The 11,474-nt window shown below is 44.1% G+C and overlaps 1 protein-coding gene across 2 annotated transcripts in view; it reads right to left on the bottom strand.

Moving 5' to 3' along the window:
• Nucleotides 1-2,769: 2,769 nt before the first annotated feature.
• LOC106578871 (integrin beta-4) overlaps nucleotides 2,770-11,474 on the bottom strand; it is a 31,218-nt gene continuing 22,513 nt past the window's right edge. Inside the window, exons 33-39 of one of the 2 annotated variants that reach the window (XM_045702364.1) lie at nucleotides 10,963-11,091; nucleotides 10,451-10,600; nucleotides 7,226-7,414; nucleotides 5,323-5,478; nucleotides 4,908-5,072; nucleotides 4,473-4,700; nucleotides 2,770-4,259 (exon numbers count right to left, since the gene is read on the bottom strand). In XM_045702364.1, the coding sequence (XP_045558320.1) occupies nucleotides 4,102-4,259; nucleotides 4,473-4,700; nucleotides 4,908-5,072; nucleotides 5,323-5,478; nucleotides 7,226-7,414; nucleotides 10,451-10,600; nucleotides 10,963-11,091 (1,175 nt within the window). In that variant the 3' untranslated portion in view covers nucleotides 2,770-4,101. The remainder of the gene's footprint in view (nucleotides 4,260-4,472; nucleotides 4,701-4,907; nucleotides 5,073-5,322; nucleotides 5,479-7,225; nucleotides 7,415-10,450; nucleotides 10,601-10,962; nucleotides 11,092-11,474) is intronic. The other variant, XM_045702365.1, reaches the window with a different exon arrangement.

Raw genomic sequence — 11,474 nt, 5'->3', positions numbered from 1 at the left:
TGCAAAGTCTACCAGTAAACTACCAGAATATTTGTAGCTTTCAGGAATTTTATGGAATTTTCATCACATGACATCTAGTGGCCTTTATGGGTACTTCAGACTACCACAGGTGTCTGTAATTATTCCTGGCCTCTGTGGGGCCTTATCACATATAAAATAAGATGATTTTAAAATAAAACATTTTATGAAAACATTATCCTAAATACAACCCATCAACTTAGTGAATGCCATTGGTGTTTAATATGAGGGTTTCAGCATTAAATATTCTTGATATTATTTACACACGTTTATATATTTGACTATGTCTTTGTTGTTAATGTTTCGGGGCACCAAACTGGTGGCAGTTGTGAAAAAAGTAAATAGAAGAGTTAGGGCTCTTTTTAAATCAGATCATCTTTAGATCAGATCCTCTTTAAATCAGACCCTCTTTAGATCAGACCCTCTTTAGATCAGATCCTCTTTAAATCAGATCCTCTTTAGATCAGGTCCGCATTAAATCAGATCCGCTTTAGATCAGATCCGCTTTAAATCAAATCCTCTTTAGATCAGATCCGCTTTAGCCGACATCCACATAGCAGTTGTTTTGCTAGGGTCGGAAATGGAACTGCGTTAGAGCTGTCAAATCCACAAGCGGCTCCTGGCATAATACCTTCATTTTATTTTATTTAACCTTTTTTTAGCTAGGAAAGTCAGTTCAGAACGAAAATCTTATTTACAATGACGGCCTACCTAAAGCGGACTTTTCCATTGGCTGCATGGAGTTGCATTAAGGGAAGTCCCATACAGCCTTGTTTACAAGTTTGAACACTGGAATGCGAGATGTAATCTACACCATAGAAATCCTAATTATTTTGTTTAATGATTTTTAGTTTGAGCGTCATTATTTCTATATAGCCTCGACTTTCCCGTTCTGAACTTTTAAAGCTAGTGGGATGGGTGTGGCTTGGTGACAATGATCTCGAACAGCTGCTCACCGATTTGACAGCTTCAACGCTACTGCCGGGTTAACGCTTGATCTGATTGAATCTAGGCCTTAATTGAAAACGCCATTGTTGATTAGATACATTTTTCATTAATTAGGCTTTTTTTCTCTTGAACCACTAGAAACTAATGGACGATATGGACACAGATGTACAAAATGCGTACTATATATGAATACATATATTCAAGTATAAATTACCATAGATTGCCTGATAATTACCAACATTTGCAACAATTCCGGTAACTTTGGTAAATTACCGGTAGTTTGCTACCCTGCAGTGCCTTTGAAAAGTATTCAGACCCCTTGACTTTTTCCACATTTCTTTACATGACAGCCTTATCTAAAGTGGGTCAATAGTTTTTTTTCCCTAATCAATCTACACACAATACCCCATAATAACAAAGCAAAAACAGTTTTTTAGCAATTTTACATAAGTATTCAGATCCTTTACTCAGTACTTTGTTGCACCTTTGGCAAAGATTACAGCCTCACGTCTTCTTGGGAATGACGCTACAAACTTGGCACACCTGTATTTGGGGAGTTTCTCCCATTCTTCTATGCAGATCATCTTAAGCTCTGTCAGGTTGGATGGGGAGCGTCGCTTTCAGGTCTCTCCAGAGATGTTCGATCGGGTTCAAATCCGGGCTCTGGCTGGGCCACTCAAGGATATTCAGAGACTTGTCCCAAAGCAACTCCTGCGTTGTCTTAGTTCAGTGCTTAGGGTCATTCTCCTGTTGGAAGGTGAACCTTCGCCCCAGCCTGAGGTCCTGAATGCTCTGGAGCAGGTTTTCATTAAGGATCTCTGTACTTTGCTCCGTTCATCTATCCCTCGATGAAAAAGATCCCCACAGCATGATGCTGCCACCATCATGCTTCACTGTAGGGATGGTGCCAGATTTCCTCCAGCCATGACGCTTGGCATTCAGGCCAAAGAGTTCAATCTTGGTTTCATATTGTTTCTCATGGTCAGTCTTTAGGTGCCTTTTGACAAACTCCAAGCGGGCTGTCATGTGCCTTTTACTGAGGAGTGGCTTCCGTCTGGTCACTCCACCGTAAAGGCCTGATTGGTGGAGTGCTGCAGAGATGGTTGTCCTTATAGAAGTTTCTCCCATCTCTACAGAGGAACTCTGGAGCTCTGTCAGAGTGACCATCGGGTTCGTGGTCCCCTCCCTGACCAAAGCCCTTCTCCCCTGATTGCTCAGTTTGGCCAGGCGGCCAGCTCTAGGAAGATTCTTGGTGGTTCCAAAATTTTTCAATTTAAGAATGATGGAGGCCACGGTGTTCTTGGGGACCTTCAATGCTGCAGAAATGTTTTGGTACCCTTCCCCAGATCTGTGGCTCAAAACAATCTTGTCTCGGAGCTCTACGGACAATTCCTTCGACCTCATGGCTTGGTTTTTGCTCTGACATGCATTGTCAACTGTGGGACCTTATACAGACAGGTGTGTGCCTTTCCAAATCATGTCCAATCAATTGAATTTACCACAGGTGGACTCCAATCACAGTTGTAGAAACATCTCAAGGATGATCATTGGAAACAGGATGCACCTGAGCTCAATTTCGAGTCATAGCAAAGGGTCTGAATACTTATGTAAATAAGGATTTCAAAAATACAAACATTTCTAAAAACCTGTTTTGTTATTATGGGGTATTGTGTTTAGATTGAGGAGTATTTAAAAAAAATACATTTAGAATAAGGCTAACGTAACAAAATGTGAAAAAGGGAAGGGGTCTGAATACTTTCCGAATGAATTGTACATGAGCATATACAGAAATGCATCTAGAGGTGGTTTATATTCAATCTTTATTAAGTGTAATAAAATAGACAGATATAAAAAAAACAGTAAGTAACTGATGAATAGATATGATGAAAAAGTATAAAAATGCCTTATACATTTTTGTTGGTATATTTATGAAATGTTAATGACTATTCACAACTAATTCATCTCGCCATGTCTTACTAAGTGTAAGGACTCTTTACAATGACAGCATTTTGAATTGAACTAAAGCACAACATAGGTTTGAAAATACATTATAAAGACAATACAATATTATTTTGTCTCAAAACATATACCTCAGAAATATCCGGACTAAGTCGTTTAAGTTATGCTAGAATATATTAGTTAGACACAAAAAGTTTTAGACCATAGCACTCAATCAGAAACAATGACACAGTAATGAAACACACTTTAACTATGAAATGCTGTTACCTGGGAATACCTTTATTTGAGGTTATATCTAAATTAAAACTAATGTATGCGAATTAGCAAACGCTTTTGTCCAAAGTGACAGAGTCATGGATGCATTCATATATCATTTTTTACAGGTGGTATGGGTGGTCCCGGGAATCGAACCCACTATCCTGGAGTTGCAAGTGCTATGCTCTACCAACTGAGCCACAGAGGACCATTATGAATGTATTAAATTTGTTCACATACGCATGGGAAAAATTTAAGGAAATGAAATATGCAAAACCATAGGAAACATATTTTTACACAAACAATACATTGCAATACAGTATTTGGCATCAACATTTCAATTCCATTTCTTCTGACATACAGAAAACACATCAGTCTAATATATTTGTAATGGCTGTGAGAGTTACCAACAATCTAATTATACAATGAACCCCTACAAAAAAAACATAATTTAAGGTACTGGCAGGCATGTCATCAATTTAACAAACTGCAGCCATGTTGCAGACACCTAGTCGACAAAGCAGCCAACCAATACAAAAATTCTTACCTACTCTCCCTCTCTTTATCTCTCAGATAATCTCTGTCAAAAGACATATTAGCAGGAGCCAACTCTACTTTAACTATTGAGAACTGACCTCATAAGTGTAATGGCCTTGCCTTATCTAAAGCCTCTGGGTGTGGTATCAGATAGAAGCAATAGAGAATTACAAACTTCCAACAAGACATCTCTTTGTGGGGGTGGTAGAGGTCTTTGAATGTAAAATGTTTGCAACAAAATAGAAACAAACAACAAAACGAAATAATTAAGAATGAAAATGAATCCCGTGTCCGATGGAGGACAGGAGCCATTGTTTGTAACAGACAGAGAGGAGGACATGTTGGGGACCGTGGACGCCGCCATCTTGTTGTTGACCTTTGACTTCAGGTCTCGTAGAATGACCTCTCGACCTTCTTGGTGACGCTGCTGGTGCCGGCTACTTGCACGCTCCTCTGCACCACCTCCTTCGTCACATGACGTGTCACCATGCCGCTGGTCTCTGTGTGCTGGGTCGTCTTCCCCACCATCATCATACCATCTCCTAGGGGGAGGAGAGGGGGTTAGAGAGATGCTGTGAGTGAGATAGTGAGAGAAATGCTGTGCCAGAGAGTGAGAGAGAGAAATGTTGTGCGAGAGAGTGAGTGAGTGAGTGAGAGAGAAATGCTGTGCGAGAGAGAGAGAGAGAGAGAGAGAGAGAGAGAGAGAGAGAGAGAGAGAGAGAGAGAGAGAGAGAGAGATTAAATTGATACACTACCTGAGTAGTATGGGTCGTTGATCATGGTGTGTGTGACGTTGGTGCGTGTGCTGCCCTCTGTAGGAAGTTGGTACACATCTCTCTTGGTCAAGGACTGACTGCTGTACTGAGACATACCGCCTAGGCCTCCTTGTTGAGACATACCGCCTAGGCCTCCTTGTTGAGACATACCGCCTAGGCCTCCTAGTTGAGACATACCGCCTAGGCCTCCTAGTTGAGATATGCTACCTACAGAGGGGAGAAAGAGACAGAATCATACATTAGTATACAATACAATTCCAAATTTACAAACGCATAGAACACTGGCTTCTAAATATGAAACCCAACATGGTACCTGTAAAGTGAGCACCGAGTACCGAAACCTTATTCATTTCAATTTAAGCACTAGATAAAACCTTAGATAAAAGAGACTCTTGTAGGGCTCTGTCCTCTTACCGTCATCCTGAGACTCGATGGTGATAATGCCCTCCCTCTCGGGGCCGAAGCCCTGGGTCGTCCTGGCCTGAACTTTGAACTTGTACGGCATGTTCTCACTCAGGTCCGGAACTGTCAGACTGGTCTCAGCACTGTCACCGCTCACCTGGAAGGAACGCATGTCACCTGGGGGGGGGGAATAAAGGGGGAAAGTGGGGATCAGACTAGGAAATTAAAGTGGATATAAATATGAAAGTTAAAGGTCATTTGATTAGCATTGTCCAATAACAAGTCAAGAAGACATAGAGATCAACAAAATAGAAGAGTCTTTGATTTTGTCTCTCTCGATCACGTCAATGTATAAATCCTAGCAAATGACTGTTGACAAATCTCTACCATCCCCAAAAACTGATCTGGAGTCAGTGTTCAGTCTCACCGCCTCCGTGCAGATGTTCACAGGTGACCACGTAGCCCAGGATGTCTCCGTTGGGTTTGCGGGGTTTCTCCCAGCTCAGCTGCAGTGCCTCGGGGGACAGAGCTGTGAACACCAGGGGGCCTGGAGCACTGGGGGTACTGAGAGTGAAGGGAGAACCTGAGGGAGAGGGGGAGAAGGGGAGATAGAGAGGAGAGGTGGAGAGAGTTAAGGGACAGAGCTGTGAATATCAGGGGGCCTGGAGCACTGGGTTTGCTGAGAGTGAAGGGAGAACCTGAGGGAGAGAAGGGGAGTGAGAGAGGAGAGGTGGAGAGAGTTAAGGGACAGAGCTGTGAATATCAGGGGGCCTGGAGCACTGGGTTTACTGAGAGGGAAGGGAGAAACTGAGGCAGGAAGACAGAGTGAGTGAGAGAGAGAGGGGAGAAAGAGAGGGGAAGAGAATACATGGAGGGAGTGAAGGAGAGACCAAGGAACAAGGGATTGAAAGATAAAAATAGGCAATTGGAGAGAGAGAGAAAGTAAATGTAGAGTAAAACGGAAACAGAGAGCTAGAGGTCGGAGGTCAGAAATCAATCAGCTAACCATTGGAGTGAGGATAAGAGGGATCCACAATGGGAGGCAATGTATAGCTGATTACCTGGCATTGGGCTGAGTGGGTTGTATAGCTGATTACCTGGCATTGGGCTGAGTGGGTTGTATAGCTGATTACCTGCCATTGGGCTGAGTGGGTTGTATAGCTGATTACCTGCCATTGGGCTGAGTGGTCTGTAAAGCTGATTACCTGGCATTGGGCTGAGTGGGTTGTATAGCTGATTACCTGGCATTGGGCTGAGTGGTCTGTAAAGCTGATTACCTGGCATTGGGCTGAGTGGGTTGTATAGCTGATTACCTGCCATTGGGCTGAGTGGTCTGTATATCTGATTACCTGCCATTGGGCTGAGTGGTCTGTATAGCTGATTACCTGCCATTAGGTTGTATAGCTGATTACCTGCCATTGGGCTGAGTGGTCTGTATAGCTGATTACCTGGCATTGGGCTGAGTGGGTTGTATAGCTGATTACCTGGCATTGGGCTGAGTGGGTTGTATAGCTGATTACCTGGCATTGGGCTGAGTGGTCTGTATAGCTGATTACCTGACATTGGGCTGAGTGGTCTGTATAGCTGATTACCTGCCATTGGGCTGAGTGGGTTGTATAGCTGATTACCTGGCATTGGGCTGAGTGGGCTGTATAGCTGATTACCTGCCATTGGGCTGAGTGGTCTGTATAGCTGATTACCTGCCATTGGGCTGAGTGGTCTGTATAGCTGATTACCTGCCATTAGGTTGTATAGCTGATTACCTGCCATTGGGCTGAGTGGGTTGTATAGCTGATTACCTGGCATTGGGCTGAGTGGTCTGTATAGCTGATTACCTGACATTAGGCTGAGTGGTCTGTAAAGCTGATTACCTGGCATTGGGCTGAGTGGGTTGTATAGCTGATTACCTGGCATTGGGCTGAGTGGGTTGTATAGCTGATTACCTGGCATTGGGCTGAGTGGGTTGTATAGCTGATTACCTGGCATTGGGCTGAGTGGTCTGTAAAGCTGATTACCTGGCATTGGGCTGAGTGGGTTGTATAGCTGATTACCTGCCATTGGGCTGAGTGGGTTGTATAGCTGATTACCTGCCATTGGGCTGAGTGGGCTGTATAGCTGATTACCTGGCATTGGGCTGAGTGGGCTGTATAGCTGATTACCTGGCATTGGGCTGAGTGGATTGTATAGCTGATTACCTGGCATTGGGCTGAGTGGATTGTATAGCTGATTACCTGGCATTGGGCTGAGTGGGCTGTATAGCTGATTACCTGGCATTGGGCTGTATAGCTGATTACCTGGCATTGGGCTGAGTGGGCTGTATAGCTGATTACCTGGCATTGGGCTGAGTGGGCTGTTGGGGTCGACAGCTGACTCTATGGTGATGACTCCCTCCCTCTCCGGTCCCCAGCCTTCCTGACTCTGAGCCTTCACCTTGAACAGGTAGGAATGATTAGGCAGCAGGTCCTGCACCACCACGGAGTTGTCTGCGGGGCTGGACATGTTTATACGCTTCACATCACCTGGATCGAGAGACAAAGGGGTTTAGATTACTGTAGAGGCATGCTGGGAGAAGACTATGAGTACTAAAACAGTTGATATGGCTTTGCTCAAATCCTATCAGAAGTCTTCACGGATATTCCCGAACCCGATTACCCGAGGTCCGACCCAGTATAGTAGTTGACCCTCGGATCACGCTTGGCGGCCACGGACCTTGGATCGGTTTGGTAATATGTGAAACACTGGCCAGATCCCAAATTATACAGTGAGGGAAAAAAGTATTTGATCCCCTGCTGATTTTGTACGTTTGCCCACTGACAAAGAAATGATCAGTCTATCATTTTAATGGTAGGTTTATTTGAACAGTGAGAGACAGAATAACAAAAAAATCCAGAAAAACGCATGTCAAAAATGTTATAAATTGATTTGCATTTTAATGAGGGAAATAAGTATTTGACCCCTCTGCAAAACATTACTTAGTACTTGGTGGCAAAACCCTTGTTGGCAATCAGAGGTCAGACGTTTCTTGTAGTTGGCCACCAGGTTTGCACACATCTCAGGAGGGATTATGTCCCACTCCTCTTTGCAGATCTTCTCCAAGTCATTAAGGTTTCGAGGCTGACGTTTGGCAACTCGAACCTTCAGCTCCCTCCACAGATTTTCTATGGGATTAAGGTCTGGAGACTGGCTAGGCCACTCCAGGACCTTAATGTGCTTCTTCTTGAGCCACTCCTTTGATGCCTTGGCCGTGTGTTTTGGGTCATTGTCATGCTGGAATTCCCACCCACGACCCATTTTCAATGCCCTGGCTGAGGGAAGGAGGTTCTCACCCAAGATTTGACGGTACATGGCCCCGTCCATCGTCCCTTTGATGCGGTGAAGTTGTCCTGTCCCCTTAGCAGAAAAACACCCCCAAAGCATAATGTTTCCACCTCCATGTTTGACGGTGGGGATGGTGTTCTTGGGGTCATAGGCAGCATTCCTCCTCTTCCAAATACGGCGAGTTGAGCTGATGCCAAAGAGCTCCATTTTGGTCTCATCTGACCACAACACTTTCACCCAGTTGTCCTCTGAATCATTCAGATGTTCACTGGCAAACTTCAGACGGGCATGTATATGTTCTTTCTTGAGCAGGGGGACCTTGCGGGTGCTGCAGGATTTCAGTCCTTCACGGCGTAGTGTGTTACCAATTGTTTTCTTGGTGACTATGGTCCCAGCTGCCTTGAGATCATTGACAAGATCCTCCCGTGTAGTTCTGGGCTGATACCTCACCGTTCTCATGATCATTGCAACTCCACAAGGTGAGATCTTGCATGGAGCCCCAGACCGAGGGAGATTGACAGTTCTTTTGTGTTTCTTCCATTTGCGAATAATCGCACCAACTGTTGTCACCTTCTCACAAAGCTGCTTGCCGATGGTCTTGTAGCCCATTCCAGCCTTGTGTAGGTCTACAATCTTGTCCCTGACATCCTTGGAGAGCTCTTTGGTCTTGGCCATGGTGGAGAGTTTGGAATCTGGTCGATTGATTGCTTCTGTGGACAGGTGTCTTCTATACAGGTAACAAACTGAGATTAGGAGCACTCCCTTTAAGAGTGTGCTCCTAATCTAAGCTCATTACATGTATAAAAGACACCTGGGAGCCAGAAATCTTTCTGATTGAGAGGGGGTCAAATACTTATTCCTCATTAAAATGCAAATCAATTTATAACATTTTTGACATGCGTTTTTCTGCATTGTTTTGTTGTTATTCTGTCTCTCACTGTTCAAATAAACCTACCATTAAAATTATAGACAGATAATTTCTTTGTCAGTGGGCAAACGTACAAAATCAGCAGGGGATAAAGTACTTTTTTCCCTCACTGTATGTGAAGAGGAAAATATCCTGATGAAATGAAATATCCTAGAAATCACAATTGCTACGCATGGCAGTTGATTCAGTCAATAGCCTTAATGTCTCTCTTCCACCTGTCTGCCTTGAGCTCTCTCTATAGCGATCATTGTTTCAACTGGAGATATGGGATCAGCAATATGGTGCTATTTCACGATGCGTGGTGGTTACTTAGGAACTCTTGTCGTTCGCAATGGATGTTAAACAGTCTGACTTTCTGTGAAGTGATGGAAAAACTACTTTCAGAAGCTCCCCAGTTCATAAGTGGTGGTGAGATAAGACGATCAGAAATATAAAAAAATATATATTTTTAAATGTAACCTTTATTTAACTAGGCAAGTCAGTTAAGAACAAATTCTTATTTACAATAACGGCCTACCCCAGCCAAACCCAGACGACGCAAAGCCAATTGTGCGCTGCCCTATGGGAGTCCAAATCACGGCCGGATGTGATACAGCCTGGATATTATCAGACATCCCCAAATGGGAACGTTTATAGGTCAACATTTGCACACAGGCCAGGTACTTCTATGTGTGCTCTAGAAAAATATATACAAAATAAACATTAACAAACAAAGGGGAAACAATTCACACAATTAAACAATGAATACACATGAATTAGCAGGAGACAGAGAGCATTCTGCAGAGACAAAACTAGTAGTCTCTTCACCACACACCTCATACCACACGTCATTGTGTCCACATTTTAAATTAGGGATGCCATTTATGAAAACACTAAGCTGAGGTGTAGACCACAACTCATTTATTTTAGATAGGCCTACTACAGAAAATGCATGTGAAAGTTCACTGCCTACACAAGCCAAAACAATTCTGCAGGCATGCGCACCAATAAAGCTGCATTTTTTATTATTTGGGTCCGATACAGATCCGACCCAATTTGAATCTGATTCTACCTCATCTCTGACATATTTTGGGTCAGATCCGGTCCACATCGCATCGGGTAATGATTTTCAAATAAATTACTGTGTCCTGTCGATGTCGGATTGGAATTTCACAGATCCAATTCGGTTCGGATCTCATTTTGGGGATCCTATTCAACCAAACCTGACAACTATGATCACAGGTTCCAAGTGAAAAACAATATTCTTCTTCTGCACATCAACAAAACACAATGTGTTTAGAATGTGACACAAATGACCATGGGTCCATACCTCCATTGAGCAGCTGGTAGAGAACACAGTACCCTAAAACATCCCTGTCACAGTGGGGCTCCTGCCAGCTGATCTTCAGGGCAGTGGGGCCCAGGGCAGAGAACACCAGTCTGGTGGGGGTGTCAGGGACCCCAGGGGCCAAACGAGCATCTGGGGGGGGGAAAATAGGTCAATGAGGGGGAGAGAGAGATGGATTTAGGGAAGGAGGGTGGTTAGGGGTTAAGTGGAGTCAAAATTACAGGGGTTACATAGACTATTACAAGATGAGATAGGATTAATGAGAGGTGAGTGAGCGTGATGCAGAGAGAGAGCGAGAGAGAGAGGGAGAAAGAACTTTCCCTATAAAAAAAACATACAGCAAAAAACTGCTTCAGCAACACAAAGCCTTCCTGTCACACCAGCTATGGGCATGGTGAGCCCTACCATGAGGCCATAGTTTTTCTTTAGGCCCTGCTATTGTCCCAGTGGTGTGAGAGAGGACAGCTGAGTGTGCTGCAGACAGACAGACTCACCCTGGAGCACCCTGTCCAGGTTCAGTAGTGCATCGTTGACATCCTCAGACTGGGTCGTGGCCCAGAAGGCCTGAGACATACCGTAGTCGTACTGACTCTGTGTCTGAGTGGGACTGAAGCCATACGTACCTGAGAATGCACGGAGCAAGCAAAAATGGAGCAGGAGGAGGAGGAGGAGGACAGGAAAGGAAGTGAAAGAGTGGGAGAAGGAACAAAGGGAGGAAAAGGAAGGAGGACAGTGAAAGAGGCGAGGGAGGAGAGGAATGAAGTATGGAGAACAACAGGAGAAGAAGAGAGCGACAGTCAGCATAGCGCCTGCATAGCTCTGTGCAGCCACCAACCCCAGTAATCGATAACAGATATCCAAGCCAGCTGCTTCATGCACCTCATCAGTAAGCCTGCTGTAGATGATCTGTATATCTGACATTTATAGCCATGATTGATTCACACAAACAGATGAGCTTCTTTCAGGTTTTAACAGTAGAGGTCAGAAATATCTGAAAACTATGTGA

Source organism: Salmo salar, chromosome ssa19 (assembly GCF_905237065.1).
Source record: "Salmo salar chromosome ssa19, Ssal_v3.1, whole genome shotgun sequence".
NCBI lineage: Eukaryota > Metazoa > Chordata > Actinopteri > Salmoniformes > Salmonidae > Salmo > Salmo salar.
The sequence above is the reverse complement of the archived record's forward strand: the minus strand, read 5'-3'. Positions and strand labels throughout refer to the sequence as shown.